At 45.4% G+C, this 21,188-nt stretch overlaps 1 protein-coding gene across 6 annotated transcripts in view; it reads left to right on the forward strand.

Moving 5' to 3' along the window:
• FAM135B (family with sequence similarity 135 member B) overlaps positions 1-21,188 on the forward strand; it is a 174,612-nt gene that overhangs the window by 73,085 nt on the left and 80,339 nt on the right. For 4 of the 6 annotated variants that reach the window (XR_016021469.1, XM_019724323.3, XM_019724341.3 and 1 more), the window contains exons 2-3: positions 67-162; positions 19,511-19,590. Coding sequence is in view for 4 of the 6 variants with exons in the window: in XM_019724323.3 (XP_019579882.3) it covers positions 86-162; positions 19,511-19,590 (157 nt within the window). In the remaining 2 variants the exon portion in view is untranslated. Of the gene's footprint in view, positions 1-66; positions 163-19,510; positions 19,591-21,188 lie in introns of those variants that run through there. The other 2 variants (XM_074316296.2, XM_074316297.2) reach the window with 2 other exon arrangements.

Below are 21,188 nucleotides of genomic sequence, written 5' to 3' on the forward strand. Positions count from 1 at the left end.
GAAGCTCAGAGGCTCTGTGTTTGGCTGATGTGGTCTCAAGCTTTTCATTTCTCTCTTGTTTTTCAGGTAATGAACCAAAAAGATCATGTCTGAAGTACAAGGGACGGTTGAGTTTTCTGTAGAACTACATAAATTTTATAATGTGGATCTCTTTCAGAGAGGGTGAGTACGCTGCACTCTGTATGTTGTGTGTTGTGTGTTGTGTGTTGTGTGCATGTAGATGTCTTTTCTCCTGGCGGGGGGAGGGGATGAGCACGGGCTCTGGGAAATTGCAGGTTACCCAGGAGGGGGTTCCATTATTTTTCCTGCCAAATGGAAGATCCAAACCCTCAGCGCATTTAAAAATAAACCACATATGGACCGAGACGAGACAGTGCTCATTTCTCCTCCTCCTGCCCTTTCTTCTCCCTCCTCTCTCCCTACTTGATCTCTGCACTAACTCTGTCAGTCAGTGTACAGGAAAGTGAACGCACTGGAAAGGAAGCTGCTGTAGTTCTGATAAACCCGTGTTTGTATGCTCGGTACTCGCAGGGGCCGTCTTTCCAAACCACACATTATAAAACCTGCACCTAGATCTCTCAGAAACGGAGAATTTCCAATGTCCTGGGTAAATACATCGTGAAAATATCGTTGCTTCCAGTTGTTGAGGATACACTCTGAATTGGGCATGTCACCCCCGGGATCTCAGTACGTCCTCGTCACAGACTCCCAGGGCCATCGCAGATAATGGAGTGGGATGGTTACGTACTGCGTCTACACATGGGCCAGAATTGTCTTACTCAATATACACCGATAACAAAACATGAATACAAGTCACGTTTGACTTCTGCAATTACAAGAGGTGCTCGAAGTGGTTCCCATCAGTGTAATTTTAAAAGTTATTTCCTTTCTTAAAATGTGTATGCAGTTTTTGGGTACCCTGTCTCTATATAATTCTTAGTGCTAACATTTCCTGCTGTCAAGGAGAGGGGACACTTAGGGACATATTTTCATGTGGATGAGGACATAGTCTTATGAGCAAACATGCCTGAGGGTCAGACTCATGGCACCTACGTCCTCAAGCGGGCCAGGCCATCATTTGGGTGAAGGCAGCTAGGCCTCTCAGGTCTGGAGCGAGTTCTAGGCCCTCTAAGGTCCCATCCGCAGGAAAACCTTGAGGTCAGCAGTCCCCAGCGCCCTGGGTCCTGCCTACAGACTGGGTGGGATGCCAGACAGTGTTCTGCATCTGCCAGGGGAGCTCCCAACAGGCATGCTCTCTGCTGCTCAAGTGCTAAGCATTTTTCTGCTCTGAGTCCCTCCGGAGACATGTTGATGGTGACATGTGACAAGCTCACGTAGCAGGCACTCCCTGGGGAACTCGTGGCTTCAGTCCAAGCCTAGTGGACAGGGTGGGGAAAGAAAGAGCATGATCTCTTGACGGCACTAGAGAGAAAGAAGGTAGGACTTGGAAGCTGGCCCATTTGGGGTGTGAGGATGTATCATTACATGTGTTCTCCGTAGGTCCTTGGCATAGTAGAAATCAGACGTGGGGTTGCAAGAGAAGGGGAGTTCCCTTCCTCAGACTGAGTTTGACTGTGGTCACCCAAGTGTCACGTGGTTTCTTCAGTTGATGAGAAAGGCCCCTTTGTACTTCCTCCCTCCAGGAGTCCCAGGGCACTGTTACCCAGTCTGGCCACATAGACGCCTTCTCTTGATTGGCTGTAAAACTCTGTGTTGGAAACACGTGGATTCAGAACTCGGACTTTTGCACCGGAATTTGCCCTGACCCGAGAGTTACTTGCTTCTGGCACATTTATATTTGTGGATGGTCTTTCTAGTCCCAGATTACATAGTGCTTTTTGGTGATGTTTGCTCCGAGTAAACAGTCAACCTGCATTTAATCCAAAGTCTATATTGACAGAGGTGGATTCTCAAAGGGAAAGCATCTCTTTGCACCAGTCAGCACACATCATGAATTGTCACCCCTGGGCTTGACATCCCGACCCATCCTGACAAGAAGGCAGGGAGCCTGGCGTGGGGGTCAGACCTGAATTTGAAACCAGGCTCTGCCACTTAGAAGCTCTGAGAATGCGAAGACATCTCTTTAAAACATTCCGAGTCACCGTTTTATCACCTGTAAGATGATGATGACAGAGTCTGTCTCATGGGGTCACCTGAAGGGTTACGGTGTTAATTGCAGTAATTAATATATACCGAGCAGCTAGCTTGGTGCCTCGATCTAGTGTATGCCATCTAAATTGTCCCCACTGCTAGCAGTGACACTATTGATGGAGTTATTACCCAAAAGGGTTAACGGGACCACCTTGCTTTCCTGTTTAAAATCCCCCAGCTTCCGTGGGCTCTCGCCTCAGCCCGGTGCTCAAAGCCTGCGTGGTTTGACCTTAAACTTCTTCCATTTGTTGTCTGTGCTCAGACCATGCATGGCCCTCCTCCTCCTCCTAACAGCTCCTGTAAAACTTCCACCCCCGCCAAGTCCAGCTCCAACATAAACTCTCCAAACCACGTCTGTGTATTGATACTTACCTACTGTATCCAACCTGGGTTTTATGAGTCCCTGTTTTCCCTGTTCCTCAAGCCCATCTTCGGTGTTTCTTTCTATCATCCACTCACACATCCATCGCTGTAAACACATGGAAGCATGTGCTTTTATATTGGGCTCTATAAACAAGAAGACAGACGAGAGAGACTCTGACCTCAAAGATTTACCAGCTAATAAGGACACAGATACATACAGAGAAAAGGACGTGCTGTAACAAAGACAGTTATGAAGAGAAACAGGGGGATCCAGTCTGTGGGGAGTCAGAGAAGTGTCCTGGGAGGAGGTCACAACAGAGCTGTCACCTGATGGGTGGGAGTTGGCCGTGCAGAGGAGCTGGAAAGGCAGGAGCAGAATGGCTCAGTGGTGTCAGGAAGACCGAAGTGAGGTGAAGCCCACCTGAAAGACCGAAGTGAGGTGAAGAGAGAGAAGGGGGGAGTGGAGGGGGCTAAGAAAGGGGAGTGGAGGGGGCTAAGAGGATTATAGACGTTGTCCCAGCCTGGCTTCAGTAGACTTGTGACTGTACGGATGTTAATGACCAGACCTCTTCTTTCATCATGGGATTGTGACGTCTCCTCTTCCCCAATGGGAGACGGACCTTCACTTCCTTTGCACGTTCCTTCTGCTCAAGAACTTCTGGAGACTCTGTGCGCTTTCCAGCACGGGTTCTGGGAGTCAGAAAGCTGAGGGAAGATCTTATTTCATTTACAATCATTTTCTCATGAGGAAATAAATACTTAAGCGAGCAAGTAATCCTAAAACTCGTGATGTGGCTATTTGTGAGTCATCAGTATACTCATAACTCAGTTACACCTCTTTATGAGACTATGAAGCCCCATTTCTAATGTTGTTAGCTGAATGGGAGCTACAGTTTGCCCTTGGAAATGAGTTTAAATTTTATTTTACTTGTAAATCTTAATTCAGACAAGATCTACATCAAACTGATTTTCTTTCTCAGTGAAGTTTTTCATTATTTGATGTTCAAATTCATCTCCTGTCTTTACCCGCTGCCTTCTCTACAGTATCATTTAGGGGATTTTCTGCCCAGAGGTGCTAGATGATTTCATGGATAAATTCTGTCCTGCCCACAGAATAGTTGTGCAAAAAGGACCAACAACCAGAATGATCAGACCTGATGGAAAAGATCGGATGCTCATAGAAATGTTAGGATGGAAATCCTCCTTGAGTCATAAGTCAAATGATGCCTGAAAGAAAATGCCAGCTTATGTTTGTGCCCTGACATTCCCCATCACAGCCGAGTGTCCAGGGAGAGGCAGCTCCTTGTGAAATCAGCCAGCGAGCCCTGACGTGCCGTAATAGACTCAGAAATACAATTATCTTTGCTTGCCCGAGATCAATTAATTGATTTGTCTGGTTCTATCAGAAACAATCCTTTTTTTTCCACTTCTGTTATTGAAATTTGTTGGGATGCTTTTCACCTATCACCACACTTTTGAAAGGAGGTGGAGCTTACCGTGTTTCCCCGAAAATAAGACCTACCTGGACAATCAGCTCTAATGTGTCTTTTGGAGCAAAAATTAATATAAGACCCAGTCTTATTTTACTATAATATAAGACTGGGTAATAGAATATATAATATAATATAATATAATATAATATAATATAATATAATATAATATAATATAATATAATATAATATAATATAATATAATATAATATATAATACCGGGTCTTATATTAATTTTTGCTCCAAAAGACTCATTAGAGCTGATTGTCTAGCTAGGTCTTATTTTCGGAGAAACATGGTATAGATGGTCGAGAGCCCCACTGAATGGTGAGTTTTGCACAGTGAAGGAGCTGGGAGGTCTGGGTGGAGGTGAACTTACAAGGTCAGCATTACCAGGCCTTTGACAGGGGTGTGCTTATCAAGACAGAGTGTCCCGCTGACGAATGGTCAGCGGGTATGATTTTCCCATTCCGGAAGCCATGGATCTAATTCACCATTTCATTTCCATGATTCTCCTCTGTGCAAACCAAATCACCCCTTATTTTTGTTTAAGTCTATTTGGTTTAGGATTTTTATGTTCCATGTAGCACAATTTGCATAGGTAGAATCAGTGGTCTCTGAGAGTCTCTGAGAGTCTCTGAGAGTCTTTCTCGTCAAATTCCATAATTAGTATTTCCATAATTATTATTTCCATAAAAACTTGCTCTTGCCCTCCTCATAAAACGGCCTTCTGAGAATGATTTCTATGGGGAGCGAACAGAGGTTAGTTACCTGAGGGCCTGTATAGATGGACGACTGGGTGGTTCTTCTAACAAATCCACATTCCTGTTAACAATTCCCCTGCCCCACTTTTGCCTCTTTACCTTTGAATCCGTGACTTCTGAGCCACTGCTGCTTTAAGCCTTTTATCCTCTGAGGACACACTCAGCAGGTCTACAAAGCAGAGAGCCTTCCAGGGGGCAGCATGTAGCCTTGCAGAGATGAAAAGCCTCTGGTGGTCTCAGAACCACCCACAGGGGCCAATTACCTCCTGGTGGAATCAAAGGCAGAGAGGGGGATGCCCGTGGTGGCTAATGTGGTCCTTTCTAGTTTGCTCCTCAAAGTGCTTCTTGCCCCGCTGGGCCTGTCAAGGAGAATGAAAGCACCGGTGTTCAAGAAGGTTGTGCAGTGAGAAGGTACAGACTCGGGTCTGCGACCTGAGACAGACCTGGGCTCTAATTCCACTTCTGTTACTAGCCAGGTGCCACGGGCCAGTTCCTAACCTTCTCTGATCTCAGTTTCTTCACCTGTTTTGCAGGATCCTTGTTATCAGTCAACAGGGTAATATTTATAAAGCGCCTAGTTAAATGGAGGTCCAGCTCTTGCAGTGCTGCCATGATGGCCTAAGCCCACTATAGCCTCTGTAACCACGATTACAACTGAAACTGGACCAGACGTCCTCAGCTGGTTGGTGCCGGGGCTGGAACAGAGGCTGAGCTGGTCAGACTCTGAACTGGGTGTTTTCCCTATAGTTGAAGCAGGTGCTTTATACTCACCACGGCTAACCCCCCAGGAAGGGGTCTCCTTGCCAGTGGGACACTTAATGGACTCCATGCTGAATCTTGTTGGCCTTAATCGGAGACATCCGGGTTTTTCCCCAGCTTTATTGAAATATAACTGACATATAACGTTGTGAAAGTTTAACGTGTACAATGTGATTTGATATATGTCTATATTATGAAAGGATTATAATAAGGTTAGTTAACATCCGTCACCTCACGTGTTACCGTTTTGTCTGTATGTCTCTGTGTGTGTGTGTGAATGGTGAGAACATTTAGGATCTATTCTCCAAGCAATTTTGAAGTACACAGTACATTTCTAAAGAAATAGCTTAGGGACACCAGTGAAATATAGTCAATAGAGATATACTAAACCACAGATGCTTCTTTTCTAGAAGGTTCTTTGACTGGATCTTGAGTCAGAGTACAAGGTGTAAGAAAGTGAGGTCCTTAACTATTCTTATTTTGTTGCCATTATTTGCCAACTATTGCTCAACAGCAATTTTAAATGTTTTTTAATCAAATTTCCTCATTTTAAACTTCCAGTTGTACCACGCATTTATAAATTTTCCTCATTTTTCCACACTATATATTTACTTTTGTAATCAGTGTTTTCTCTCTCTGTCTCTCTTTGTCTTTTCACTAAGCAAACACTATTTTATATGCACATGTGTTTTCCTTTACAAAAAATGTAATAAACTAGTTCTCTATTTTTTTTCTCTTTCCATGTTCACATTTTCCATTACCTTATATGTTCCTTTATAACATGTTTAATAGTTGCAAAGATTTCCATCATACGGTTCCATCCTAATATATTTAGTCAGTGCTCTATTTTTGGACGTTTCACTTGTTTTATATAAAAAAACCAACATGCATTTCATCATTTAAAACTTGTCATGACATGTTTTTCTGGATTAATTGGGGAACATTTCACTCCTGATAATACAAACAAAATGCCCTGAAAATGAACAAATTTAGCTGCTTGTCTTGCTTCTAGCTTCCTGGTAATGTTGATGAAGATTAATACTGTTTGATCAAGCACTGTTCTCACCGACAGGTGACGGAGGAAATGGTCTTCAGCCTAACAGTCCGTGCTTACCCCCAAATTTTCCATATTCCACCTCCTCCTAACCCCCCATGAAAGGCATTTTACAAACCTCAGGGGAATTAAACACTGATTAAGAATCATCATGGTATCAGGCAGTAGATCTTATTTTCTTGAGAGAGAGGAGCTTTTATGGACAGCAAAAAATCTGAAAATCCCATTTCCCAAGCTTGCCATTCAGAGCTGGCACTGAGTGGAGCTCGTTTAGAGCTTTTTGGTAAAGGGATGATTTGGGTTGAAATGTTTTGACCCTCCTCATGTATTGAACAATAAAACAGTATTTATTGAATGTCTACTGTGTAGGTGACACAGTTCTGAATGCCACTTTCATGGTTATGACCCAAGCAGAGAAGTCCCAGCTCTCAGGCCACTCCGGTCCAGTGAGAGATCTCATTCAAACCTCCCCTTGTCAAGGAACTAATTCAGTTTGAAATCCATGCTGTGATGTGAAGAGCAGGTGGCCGTAGGCAGTGTGACAGGAGATGCCTCATTTAGATTGAGGGCTCAGGAGAAGGCTCTTGGAAGAAGTAACATTCAAGAGGAGAAGAAGTTAATTAAGAAATAGCTGGGTTCTCGTGGAAGGAATGAGGCCCCAGGCAGGAGTGTCTTAGCTCAGACAATGATGTGAGGCCACTGTCACTGCCGGAAGTTGAGCTACTGCTTTCCTCTCCAGGAGCCACAGCTCAGGACGGCATACCAGGGAGCTTCTTCCTACGGGAACCCATCTCAGAGTTCTCGGAGGGCCCTACCCAAATTCTGTTGGATGTCTGTTGTCCCAGCTTCAACTCAGTCTGCTGGAAGAGCAACGGAGGCCAAGCCAAACCCAACCCTGGGCTTTGGGAATAGAGCAGGTCACTCTGGAGTAAAGACTAGTTTTTACGTCTCTGATGATTGGTCATCACTGTCAGTTACTGAGGACTGGCTGTGTTGTGCTTGGCGTGGGGAGACCTTTCTGTAGTGTAGGGTTTTGTGGTTCAAAGAGTCTGACAATCGTGGTTTGAAATCCCGGCTCCACTGCTTCTTTGCTGCGTGACCTTGGGGAAGTCTGTCAACCTCTCTGAGCCTCTTTCCTCCTCCGTTGGCTGGGATGATGCCGGCTTCTAGACCAGCTTTTAAAAAGAAATGAAACTCTTTTCTGTCATCTTGAAGATAGTAGAGATGTTTTATTTCTTGAAAACTGAATAAAATAAACTATTTGGAGTTTACACATTATTGATTCGACTGCTCCAAAGACCTTCACTTAGTAGCTTGTGTGCCTGAGTCAGACGACAAAATGCACGCCAAAGGAGGCAAAGTATATTTCTTTTTTGAAATAATGCATTAATGATTGAGTCCCTCGTTATTCAGCACTTTTTGTTTTTGACGCCCTGCGTGAAGTCAGAAAACTTTTCCTCGCACCTGCTGTTCATGGCGTGCCAAGATAAAAATGACGGATTTATTGAGACCAGCTGACAGCTCACTCTGGAGGTGATCGATTGCCTGAAACTCGGCCATGTTGAGAATATAAATTCTGCTAAGAAACAGTGGGGTGGGAGGTGATGAAATACAGGCTTGGAGGATGGACAGAGCAGTGCTGAACTCCCGCTTGGGTAATTAGGAGCCGCAGAGCCTTGGGGAAGGCACTTAACCTCTGTGAGCCTATTTCCTTCGCTGATAGAATGAAGAGAACCATAGAGAAGAGAGAGAGGCAGGCTGGAGAGACTGAGCAAGCAGCGCATCTCAGGGCAGGCTGTGTGCCAGCCCGGGGAATGGGCACACTCACACCCCAGCTGGCATCCTGGCTTCAGTCCCATTGCTTTATCAAACAGCCTCTGCATTCTTCTCGGAAACACTTGGGGATCCTTCCCTCTCTTCCCGCTCTTCAAATCATTTCACATTTCAATTGTGTCATCTGTCTGTTAAACTCCCTGACTCAGGTCTTCTCTTTCCAGGGCTTTTTCAGGCAGCACAGTAATGGCTGCATTAAAATTCACAGCTGTGACCGGCGGGCGGGGTGCCGAGTTCTTCATGGCTGCGCATGTGGTCCTCACGGCCAACCTGTGAGGGGACCGCTGCTTCCCCAAGTGCATCCGATGCCAGGGGCCTTGCTGTGTGGTCCTCGCTGCAGCCTGTGCGGAGCTCTGCAACCGCAGTTTGCCTCGTATGATGGTCTTTTGGTTTAAAAGGGCCTCCCTCGTGGTTACAGACACATCTCTCGGTTGGTGGAGCTGAGAGGCTTCCGTGCTGTGCTTCTGTCTGAACAGTTCTGCAGAAAGAAAGATTTGATTGATGATGGAACGGGAATTTGTACACAGACAAGGGCTCTCCAGCATGGCTTCAAGTGTCTGGTAGTTTTCATATCAAAAGGCAATTAAGAGACACAGAGGGCCAACGGACGAAAATTAACTATGGTGATGGCAGTTTCTTCTCAAAAGAGATAAATTCTGATGGAACAGGCTGGAAACTGGTCAGGGATTTTTCCTTTGAGAGGAGAGTTGGCGAGTGTTTATCATCTATTGATAGCTGTCTATCTATCATCTATCTATCTATCACCTATCTATCTATCAATCTGTGTCTATACATCAATCATCCTTCTAGCTGTTTTTTTTTATGTAGGGTTAATGATCTACTTCACCTTTCATCATAGCCCATGGGTGAAGTATGATTCATACTAGATTGTGTTTGTTGCTTTTTTTTTTTTTTTTTCCAAAACGAGACAGGGTAGAAGGGAAGGTGGCATCATCCAAAATGATGCTTAAAGCAGCTTGTATTTTCTGAGTACATTTAGTGTGCAGGCACCTTCCCTATATTATCTCATTGATTCCTTATAACAGACCTACCAGATGGGTGCTGTTATCTGTCTCTGACAAATGAAGAAACGGAGGCTCAGGAAGGTGAAATGATTTTCCTAATGTCACACACCTGGCAGGTGGCAGAGCCAGAATTCCAACCCAGGTTTGACTCCAAAGACCATACCTTTGCAATATACCACTGTGCCTTCCACAAAGACTTTCTTTAATAGAATAATAATGGTAATAATTATATTTCTCCAGCTAATGATTATGAAGACTTACTCTGTGCTGTGTTAAACAATTTTTATGTCACTTTCACTAAACCCTATGAGTTGGGTCTAATTGTTTATCTGCATGTTACAAAACAGGAAATGGTAGCTCAGAGAGGTTAAGTAACACCCTAAGGTCACACAGCTGGGAGGTAATGAATCTGAGACTTAAGATAAGCTTTGTTGGATTTCACAGGTGGTGTCTTTAACAAGTGCACTGAGCCCCTCTGGTGGAGAGAAGCTGGGACCACCTGTGCATATGCTAGTAGCATAAATATTTGGGAAAGAAATGTCTAATTATAATTCCTGGTGCTCCATCCTGTCTTCCAGCCAAACTCAGTTTCCCCCAGACTCCCCACATACTGTTGCTCTCCAGGAATGACCCTCTGCATTTCCTCCAGCTGTCTTTTTACCTTAGCTGCTGTTCCTTACCCCCCCAGCATGGCCCAGACCTGCCCGTTCTTTAAGGGTGAACCAAGACGGCATGTGAGCTTCAGCAGCACTAACTTACGTTTGTAAAGTGGGTCAAACCTGAATGAGTCAGGTGAACTCATGTGTAGCAATATGCAGCACACACCCAGTTTCGTGACAGAGCATCTCTGAGTGCCAGGCACGCCATCACGCTCTGACTCAGACCCTGCCCTCTGATCCTGGAGAAGCACCCTGTGACCCTCCAGCGTCTCTGGATCTGCTCAGCACAGTGTCAGCCTGCTGCCCCTGAGGCCGGCATGATAATACAGCTCTGCTGACAGCGTGACACCAGCGGTATCGCTTTCTGCTCCAGCCACTCGGCTGTCTTCACTAGCCCTGATCTCTTGGTTCACGCCCCTGGTACTGGACACATGGGGTTTCTCCTGCAGGCTCTGCTGTCTTGGAGGGACTGGTTTCCATTCACTCCTGCCTCAGCTGGAGACCTGCCTCCTCGTGAAAGCCACACATTCCCACTCTGAGCTCACCTTGCCCTTTATCTCATTCTCTCGGAAATTCTGAAAGCCTCCTTAGGATTATAATTACTGTTTGTGACCTTGACTTTCTCCTCTGCCAGACTGCAAGCTCCTTGAGGGTAGGGCCTGCTGTATCATTCACCTCTGTGTCCTCGTCCCGTCTCGGTGCCTTGTACCCAACACCGGTCAGTTTAGAGTTCATCATAACGAAGTAGCAAGAATATGGTGAAATGGACAGAAAGCTCGCAGTGGCTTTTCCCGGTCCCAGGCACAATATGTGCTCTTCATGCTATGATGAGTCATCACTGTACCCCAGTTATGTGTGCTACTGGCTAATATGTATGAGGTGACCCCCAATTTGAGTGCTATCGTTGTGTCTTTGGAGTTTCGTAGCTATGGACTTCCATCCAATTCTTACGAAGCTACAAGCCTGTGAGTGAGACACCTTTTTTGGAACTGCCGCTGCCTCCCAGGAATCGCGGGCGAGATGCTGGCCGTCCTTTATGAATATTCTCCAGGTCGAATGTGACAAAGCACGTACAACATCCAGCACGATGCCCGACGCCAGGTTGACTTGGAAGAACTGGTGACTTGCTTTGTTCTTCCTCTGATATTGAGGTTGTTATTATTAATAGTCATGAAGTATCTGTGATGGTGAAATAACTTATCCATCTATTGGTAGAAGGCCTTCTCTTCTCACTTGAGATCAATATATACCCAAGAGTTCAATTATGTCCAACTGTCTTGGGACAGTGGATTGGATGGACCAAAATGAGCAGTCTTGTGTTTCAGCATGGACTCTGCAAACTCTCTTGGCGCCTTTGGAACCTTCCCCTTTCTACGTTAACTTCCCACTAGCAACATCTGGATAAGTTGTAACTATGACAATAGGGGCAATGATAGACTTAAAAGGACTTAGTGCTTACAGCGGCTCATGTACTGTGCCAGGTGTCGTACGTGTAGTATCACATTTGCTCGTCACAACGATTGATTTTTAAGATGAGAAAAGCAGTGTTCCGAGAGGTCACGTGAACTGCTCAAGCTCAAGCACCACCAGTAGGTGGCAGAGCCCGTATTTAACACCTGGCCTGCCAGCAGTGAAAGAAAGCCAGGCAGGCCTTTGTTCCCTCTGCATGAAAGACCTGTGAGGTGTTTCTGTTTTTTTGCTTCCCGGCCCGGCCTCACGCTCTGACTGCTGGGAACTGGTGGCTGGATCCAGTCTTGCCAATTAGAAGCATTCTCTCTGCAGAGACCCCTGTCGCAGTGTGATATTGCACAGCAGATTTTCTGGTCTGAGGCTTTAAATTACCCGTGTCATTTCAAGCTGTGCGAGAAGCTCAAAAGCCTGCTTCCATGCCACTTCATTTAATCAAGCAACACGCATGTGAAGAAAATCAAATGCCACCTCAGATCCAAAGGGCAGCCAGCTGACACCTGTTCAGCCTGCACTCAGTGCCAGGCAGCTTATGAGTCCCGTTCCATACCGGCTCTCGGGAAGCAGCCATCCTCTTACCTGCACAGGGAACGTTTTCTGCACGATGCAGAGATGGGCGCCAGCACCTTTCCTGAGAGCAACATTGACACATGGCCTCTTGTGCAGCTTAGAACCCCATCTGGTGGCCTCATTAGGCAGGAACCACAGGTCCACCAGGTGGTGTAAATAAGAACCACAGAGCGGGACGCAGCCATGGGAGGTACTCCCCAGGGGTCCAGCAGCTCAGCAACCTGTTTTTATATATAGCATCTCCCGCAAGGCTGCTTGGGTTGTTGATTTGACTCCCTCAAGGGGCTGCTTTTCAGAGTAGGGACCTTTGTCTATGTACAATTTGGGTTCAATAGGTAAGAAGAACAGCAGCAGTTACAATACCCTTCATTTATTGAAGCCCATTTCTTTCTGTTTATATCAACTCCAGAACGTAACTAATATCGCCATTGAGGAAACAGAAATTCAGCGCGTTTACATAATCTTAAATTGTCACAAAAAGCATCACTGTTGTTATTGCTACTGTAGTTTGGTTTTGGTTTTGAATGTGGAGGAGAAGACGGGAAAATGGGGCAAGAGTATAGATATTTTGTTCAGACTTTTGAGGCTATGTTAAAAGGGCACATGTCTTGTAAAGGTCATCCTTCCCATCAATTCAGAGGAGAATTATCCCAGGAGCCTAATTAGAGTAGCTTTATGCAATGAAGTGTCTCTGAGAAATAAAATAGATTTTTCCTGAAGGCCCAACCGTTTGAGTCTCAGCCAACAATGACCTTCTTAGAATTGTTCCAAAATTCTCACTTGTTTACTCTGCTTGGGTTTCATATTTCTTTTGGTTAAAAGAATGGAGCGGCTGCAGACATGAGAAGAGAGAGGAGCCGTGGGGAGCTGCTGACGGATGTCTGAAAACTGACTCAAAGGGAAAAAGAAAACGACTTGCAACCTTCGTTGATTTTTCATGGTGTAAATACTCCCACCATGGCCAATTTCAAGATACGAACTTGAAGTGAAAGAACATAAAGTTGTGAACTAGTGACACAGCACCACACGGCAGGCGGAATGTCACTTAACAATGCAGTGACTGTGCATGGGTCATTATATACCGTTAGTACGTGATAAATCTCAGTTCTGCCAGAGAGAGAGGAAGGAGGGAGGGAGGGAGGGAGGGAGTAAGGGAAGGAGAGAGAGATAGAGAGAGAGAGAGAGAGAGAGAGAGAGAGAGAGAGAGAGAGAGAGGGGTATTTTAGGTAGGCGCATTATTTTCCTTGAAAAAAGTCCATTTTTTCTTTGTAAGGAAGGAGGGGATTATGGGTTTTGAGCAGACAGTTCACAGTAGGAGCCACACAGACCCGTCCAGGTCAGCAGAGAGATGGGGGAAGAAGAATGAGGAGGGTTGTCACAGTGAACAGCGGCGGAATCTGAATGAATTATTATAATTCTGATGTTCTGACCAGAGCCAGGTATCCAGACAAGTTTTATAGAAATATTAGAGTGACCTTCTCTTGAAAAAGTATCTCATTATTTGCTCTCAAGGCCAATAAAATCCAACAAAGTGTTCTGTCGTCCTGGTGTGGTGGGTGGATACCGTCAGAATAGATGAATCAGCCTTTGAGTATATAGTAAAAAATATATAGGCCATTTTCTGAGTCCTTTTTTCTCTGACTTTTTGGCAATATCAGGAGCTCTCTTACTGGCAGGTCATCCTGGGCTTCCCTGCGTGGCCAGAGAGCTTCACCCCAGGGTCAGTTGGTCTTCCACTGCCAAGTCTGGTCACACGGCCAGTCACAGGCAAAGTTTCAGAGTTCACGGTCTTAACCACTCTGCTGGTTAAGACTCAAAGAGAGGGCATTTCCCCCCCAGGCAGTGGGTATACCCATATCCTAGCAGAGCATTACATCTCGTGTCCACCATTTTGTATCAAGTACTATGTGCCACCAGCACGTCTGAACCTCGTCCCACCCAGACCATCACCCTCCCCTCGGCTTCACCCCATTAGTGAGGATGGAGGAAAGATCAGGAGTGTGGATGGGGGAGGGTGTCTGTTTCACACACACGTCTTAGGGAATAGTAATTATATTTTCTCTTTAATGAAATATGGGGGTTGAGCATCCAGACAAGGGGTTTATATGAACTGTCCTTTATGTTCATGCCCTGTCACAATTCTGTGAGGCTGGTACAGACATTGTCACCCACGAGGAAAGAGGCCCAGAGAAGGAAAGTTATTACCTTAAGTTTGCCTACTTGGCTTTGAGACCTAGGCGTTCTGACTTCAGAGTCTCAGTTTTGACCTTTTTACAAACACAGTGATTTGTAGTTTAGGTCATGTCAAGCGTCGCTGGGTCAGAGTGTCTGTTTCATAATATACCTGATACGAAAGTGATTATGACAAAATGTCATAGATCTCTGTATTCCCATTATGAAATATTATGTCTAGTTTTATTAGATTTATAAAAATGCCATCTGAGTCACTCACAGAGTTGTAGATGTTGGGGTTGGATTGAGTAACCTGTGGTTTATTGAGGGAATCTCTGTTATGAATGAACATTCCTTCACTCATTCCTCTGGCACTGATTGGGTGCCAGCACGTGCCAGCACCGTATTCGCTGCTGGAAATACAGAGATGAACAGGTCATGGCTTGTCTCCTCCAGCAGCTGGTGATGATGGAGATTTCCATAATCAACCGAGAACAAATGTTTATTCGGTGTGTTTCTTTTCTGTCCTGAGTATGGTGGTAAGAGCTCTAAGGAATACAAAGGTTAGCATTGCTATTCTAACAATGGTTGTGAGAAAACAGAGGGACATATATTGGTGATCAGAGCAAGTGTGATTGAGCTTCTGGTGATAAAAGAATGATGGAAAGTTGAGGCGAGCTTATGAAGCTTAAATCACCAGGCTTTGCCTCCCCAAATAAGAGATGGGTTTTAGTTAAACAGCCCTGCATTTTAATCCCCAAACTTTCACTAACTAGCTATGTGACTATAGGAAAAATACCTGACCTCACTGAGTCATAGTTTGTGTATTATTTACATGGGGGTAATCGTTCCCATCTATCGGTTTTGTCATGAGGAGGACATTTGAAAGTCTGTGTGCATTAGTTTACTATTACTGGCGTAATAAATTGCCACTAACTTAGTGGCTTAAAATAATATATGTTTATTATCCAACAATTCTGGAGATCAGAAGGCAACATGGGTGTCACCAGGCTAAAATCAGGATGTTGGCAGGATTGCTTCCTTTGTGGAAACTTGAGGGAAGAATCCATTTCCTTGTCTTTTCCGGCTACTACAGGCTGCCCGCACCTTCCCACTCCATGGCTGGTGGCCCCTTCCCACTTCAAAGCCAGAAATGGCTGGTGGAGTTTTCCTCTGATTGCAGTGTCCTGTCACTCTCTTCTGTCTCCTTTTTTCACTTAGAAGGACCTTGTGATGACCCGGGGCACACCCAGGTCATCCAGAACAATCTCCTGATTCTGAGGCCAGCTGATTTGCAATTTTAATGCCACCTGCAACCTTAATTCTTTGTCACGGGTTCTGAAGATCAGGACCCAACTGTCTTTGGAAGGGCATCATCCTGCCGGGAGCGAGTTCAGTGCCGTTCTTACAGGCGGAAGTCAATACGGATGACCATTATGTCTCCAAAGGAATCCTGTGCAAATCTAGACGACTCTGACCTGCCAGCCCAGTGTCTGAAGGTTTCCAGCCCCTGGTCTTAGCTTCTCTGTTCCTTCTGACTGGAACTCTTTCCTCCACCCTCTCCTATCCCGGGTGCATTCTCCAAAGACTTGGGCTAAATGCTCCCTTCTTCATAGCATCTTCCTTGAGTGACCCCAGCTGGAGGAAGGTGGCTCTAAGGTGGTTAACGGATACCCACATATGACACAATAAGGTCATTCTTGGAGATTTGCTAACATTACTTACTGAATATGTACAAATCTCTTCATCTGAAGAGGTTGGTTTTCTCATCTTTAAGATGGACATCATGGTAAGGGCACCAGAGGTTTCCAACGATATCATGTATGTCATGCGTGACGTGGTTTATGGCTTTATGACCTGGCAGGAATGTGTCAAACAGAAGAGAATTAGTAAAAGTGTTTAAGCATCTGTTTCATCAGGACAGAGTGCAGATGGATCAGCCTAATTGAAACTTATTCCAACATATTCCAATAAAGCATCTGAAGTTCAAGATGATGGTTAATTCCTTGGAGTAAGTAAGATTCCGCAGCAGCCAGTGCTTTTAAGGAATAAGAATTCAGACAGTGCTTCGGATTGCTTAGAAGAGGGTTTTGATTTATGTAACAAAGTGTGACTCCTGTAATTTGACTCTGGAGTCAGAGACGAGTTTGTCCTTTGCTAGCCTCGCTACTTTGGGTAAGTTTTAGGTTGGTGCAAAAGTACTTGCAGTTTTTGCAATTATTTTTAACCTTTTAAACTGCAATTACTTTTGCACCAACCTAATAGTTTGGTGTCCCCAATGGCCCGACATTTTACGCGGTTGGCATTTGAGATGATGGTTTCTTTCACAGAGAATTTATGGAGGATCAAACAAGATTGCATACCTAGAAATTCCTCGTACAGGTCCTGGCACAAAGACGCCTAATACACCCTGAGCATAACTGTAATTGCTCCAAGCACAGTCTCTGGCCATGGTTGTCCCCTTTTATGTTCAGAGAAGAGGCCATTAGAATATTACAACTGGTGGTGGTGGTGGGATTTGTGTCTTTCCTTGATGATGAAATTCTTGCAATGCCTAGGTCTCTTAGTAAAGAGACACTCCAAGTGACGGCTTACATTTACATAAATCTGAGTTTGGCTGTTGTTGGCTTACAGGAATCTAGTCTGCACGTGTGTTTCATTCTGTCCACAGATGGCCTTATTGTTAGCAGTGGGGCCATCGTCGCTGCTGGTAATTGTTTTTGCTGTGGCTGTGATTGCTGTTGTCATTGTCATTGATTTAGGAACCAACATTGAAAGTTTTAAAGCTGTTTTATAAAAAAAAGTCCACATTTCTGTCTTTCCCCAAATGGAAAGATCTAGCAATACACAGCCAACATTTCTGGACATGGTAATTAGTTACTGCTGAGAAGCCGCTGACTCCTGCAGACAGGGCAGGAACCTTCCCTCATACAGGTGACGGTGTTTGTGGTTACGAGTTACTGCACTTCCCTGTGGATTTCGTGATGACAATAAACTGTCTCTGTATCGTGAGCCATTGCTCCTAGGGGAGATACAGAGTTGGGTTCCTGGGAGCCCCTGGTCACAGCATTTTTGTCAGCTGGTCAGTACTTGACCTTGGGTTAGGTGTGTTTCTGTGTAAAGGTACTGCATACTGTATATTTGATTCATTACCATTGAACCTGTGGTCAACAGCACTGTAATAACCAGAGTCATGAACAAAAATTAAAGGAAAAATGTAGCACAAAACAGACTGCAAGAGACAGTTGTCCTGCTCAGCCTCAGGATTTAAACTTGAGGTTGAGCTGTGAGCAGGTCTGTGAATGACCACCAAAGGTACTGTGAGGAGCAAGGAGGAAAATTCACGAATACGGAACCGTAACTAATGAGGATCACCTCATGGGATTTGTGACTATTTTCTCTCCCTCTGGGGCTGGTCTTTTAATCCTCGTAATACAAGAGTTTTCAGAACAGAAGTTTTTAATTTTGATGGTGTTGAATTTATCAAATTTTTAAATTCATGGCTCATGCTTTTGATGCCAAGTTTAAGAAGAACTCTGCTTAGCTCTGAATTTCGAAGCTTTCTTGTATTTTTTTTTCCCCTAAAAGTTTTACGTTTTGCATTTAAGTCTGTCATCCTCTTTGAGTTAATTTTTGTACAAGGAGTGAGATTGAAGTTGAGTGTTCTGTTCTGTTTGGTTTTGCTTTGTCTAGTTCCTTCAGGAGCATTTACTAAAAACACTCTCTTTCCCCCATTGAATTGCTTTTTCAAACTTTGTTAAGAATCACTTGGGCATATTTGTGCCCTTGTTACTCCTGGATGGGAGTAGATATCCAGGCTTCCCACATGGCCTCCACTTAAACAAGGGGAGGTCAGAGTCTCATCACTCTCCATTAGTGAAAATCTGTTCCCATACTCGAGACCTTCTCTTGCCAAGTGGGGGAAGGTGCTTTGTCCACAGGTGTTAGCATTGCTGGGGGTTGACTTCTCTCTGGCATATATGAGGCCAGAACTCACCAACATGTCTTTCCTTGGATCCTGAAGTCCCTAGACTGTACACTTTCTTTTCCATCTTTAAGAAGCTTCATTTGTTTGTTTTATATATACTGTCTGGAGGTTTTAGTTGTACTCAAGAATAGGGAAAAATATGTCTACTCCATCTTTCTTGGAAGCAAATGTTATGGCACTTATCTTTTATTTTTAAATCCCCATTTTACAGATTAAAAAAACAAGTTCAGAGAAGTTGTGTGATGTACTCAGAGTCACACAGCTCGCAAATGATATCACCCATTACATGAATCCAATGCCAGTGCTCTTTGCCCTACATCTCCTCAGTTCCATGTGCACATAAACACGAGAATGTCAACCTAAGCGTTCTGTGTGTATACAGATATTCATGGTGCAGTGGAGTGATGGCAGAAGAGCCCCAGCTGTGGTCTCAGGGGGCCATGGCAGACTGATGTGTCTTCACGGTCCGTTTTACATCCATTTCACTTGGTTTTTTTCACATTCCATCTCATAGTGGGTTTGCAATCAGTGGAAGGGGAGAACAATTACAATGCCAGGAATGTTCCCAAGTGCTTGCAAGGAAAAGGGTCATGAGTCACAAGGCACAGAATTTCAAAAGATGCTTCTGTACCTGTGCCCAAGCGGGGAAGGTCAGAGGGTCTGCTGACACCATTGGAACCCCTGCCTGATGACGTGACGTGATGGAATTTGGAAATGGAAGTGACATATGGAAAATAAGGGCACAGAAATACCCTGGTGATAGTGTTTGGTTCTACCCCCAGAGTAGCAGCTCAGCTATTTTGTTTCTACAGGAAGTGTTTATTTGGGTTGCAATATGGTAACCACTCAATTTCTATATGAATTTTCCACCATGCATGCAAGCTTCATGCAAAAAAAAAAAAGGACTTTCCTGACGAAAGAAAACTCGCAGCCCTCGGTGCACCAGTGCCATATGACCTATTTCTTCTATTCCTATCACCATCCATCTTGAATGTGTCTCACGTGATCCCAACTCTCTGTCTCCAGCTTGGCGCCATCCATCCCTCTCCCGCTGTGCCGACAGAACGAACCTATCTCTAACACCAGATGATGGCACGCGCTGCCTAGAAACTTCCATGGGTGTCTATGACCTTTAGGATTAAGTCTAGGTATTTTTAGAAGAAGCCAACAAGAAGAGTGTGCTCTTCAGCAGCCTGTCCTCTGCTCTTTTCTTAGGTATTACCAGATTCGAGTGACCTTGAAGGTGTCCTCAAGGATCCCCCACAGGCTGAGCGCCTCCGTTGTTGGGCAGACAGGTAAGCAGGAGCATGTCAGTGAGGGGCTGGTTACCCCACTGGTAAGCGTCCCCCACTGGTAAACCTTCATTGATCGCTGTCTGCCCGGCGGGTGTAGCTGGCTGCAAGGTACAGAGAGACAGTCAGTGAATGGATGAATGAATTTTGGAAATGGAGACCCACTGTTGGTGTGGCCGTATGTGTACATGGTTGCGAGGGGCACCTGGCTGAAGGAAATGCTGTCTCAGGGGCAGCTGGCACTTGGGGATAAGCCTGGCTGGGGAGGGGCATTGGGCACCTGTGCCATGCTGAGTGGACTGACTTAGTTTCAAAGGCAGAGCCAGATGCAACAAAAGCACTTTGACGACATAAACCCAACCCTGCTCAAGCACAAGATGTCGTCTCCTACATTAAGGGGCAGAATAGTTCATTTTGGTTCTCCTCTTAAATACATCTGTTCTCTGGTTGCCACATGATATGGAAAGACACTTGAATTATGTAGATGATACAGGCATGGCTTCTCTGGATGTGAAACAATTTCTCATTTAATTTTCCAAGCTAGATGTTTACGATTAGATTCTGTGAGTAGGAATCATATGTGAAATGTATCCATACACTACATGCCGTTGTATTCTCCCCCCTCCCCCCAATGTTTTTAAAAAGGTGATTTAGGGGAAGGTTTCTGGAAAACTGGTGGTTTGTTCTGGTCTGAGTGAGCTGCATATCTCATAGGAGAGACTCTGACAGGCTCTGAGCTCCCACCAGTTAAGAGATTCCCCCCTACTTTGGTATTCTAGAAAGATCCCAGGTTACAGGGATAGGCAACCAGCAGCGTCAGATCTGCTCATGGGACCCAGGGGGAGGGCCCAGAGGGAAGCACTTCCACGTGGATGTGGAAACAGTGGGGAGATCTTGCCCTCATGTTCTGTGTGCATCTCAGAGCCATTCCCAGAAATAGAAAAGTATAAATTACAGGTGACCCTCTAAGGAGCCCCTGAGGCCAGAATGTCCCTTGGCTCTTCCAAAACATGAAAGGAACAAGCCTTTGTGATGCCTTCCTGTTGGTCTCCTTTAACTTCAGTGACATTGAGAACACGTTAGGTTGAGCAAGCTGATGACGAGGGACGCAGGTCCTGCAACAGAAAGGACCTAGATCGGAGAGTCACATGCACGCCCCCTTCGTCGGCGTGAGAGCCACACTTCAGAGCCAGGAACAGCGCTTCCACGCTCAGCCTTACATTTCCTTGCGCTACTATGAGGCTAATAGGTCTTTGTCTGGAGCTGCTGGGGTGGGAGGGGCTTGAGAGCACGATGGCACAGCCGCTAGCACGGTGCTCGAGGACGCTTGGAGAAGGACCAGCCGAGGTGTTCCCGAGACGAAGGCGACCAGGGGGACTTGCAAACAGGGTGGTTGGCCGTCGCTGTGACAGGGAGCCCAGAGCTGGGGTGCAGGAGAGCGGAGGCTGCCCAGGAAGTCTGAGGGCCAGATGGCAGCAGGGACCCCGCGGAGGCTGGGCAGTGGGATGGAGGCATGGCCGAGGCATCGGGTCCCCATCCCGCCTGTGACGTGACGTGACGCGCAGCGTAGGGATCCCTGGTTTACGCAGAGCTGTGTGAGT

This window comes from Rhinolophus sinicus, chromosome 6, assembly GCF_057876585.1.
Source record: "Rhinolophus sinicus isolate RSI-liver-muscle chromosome 6, RSI-T2T, whole genome shotgun sequence".
NCBI classification, from domain to species: domain Eukaryota; kingdom Metazoa; phylum Chordata; class Mammalia; order Chiroptera; family Rhinolophidae; genus Rhinolophus; species Rhinolophus sinicus.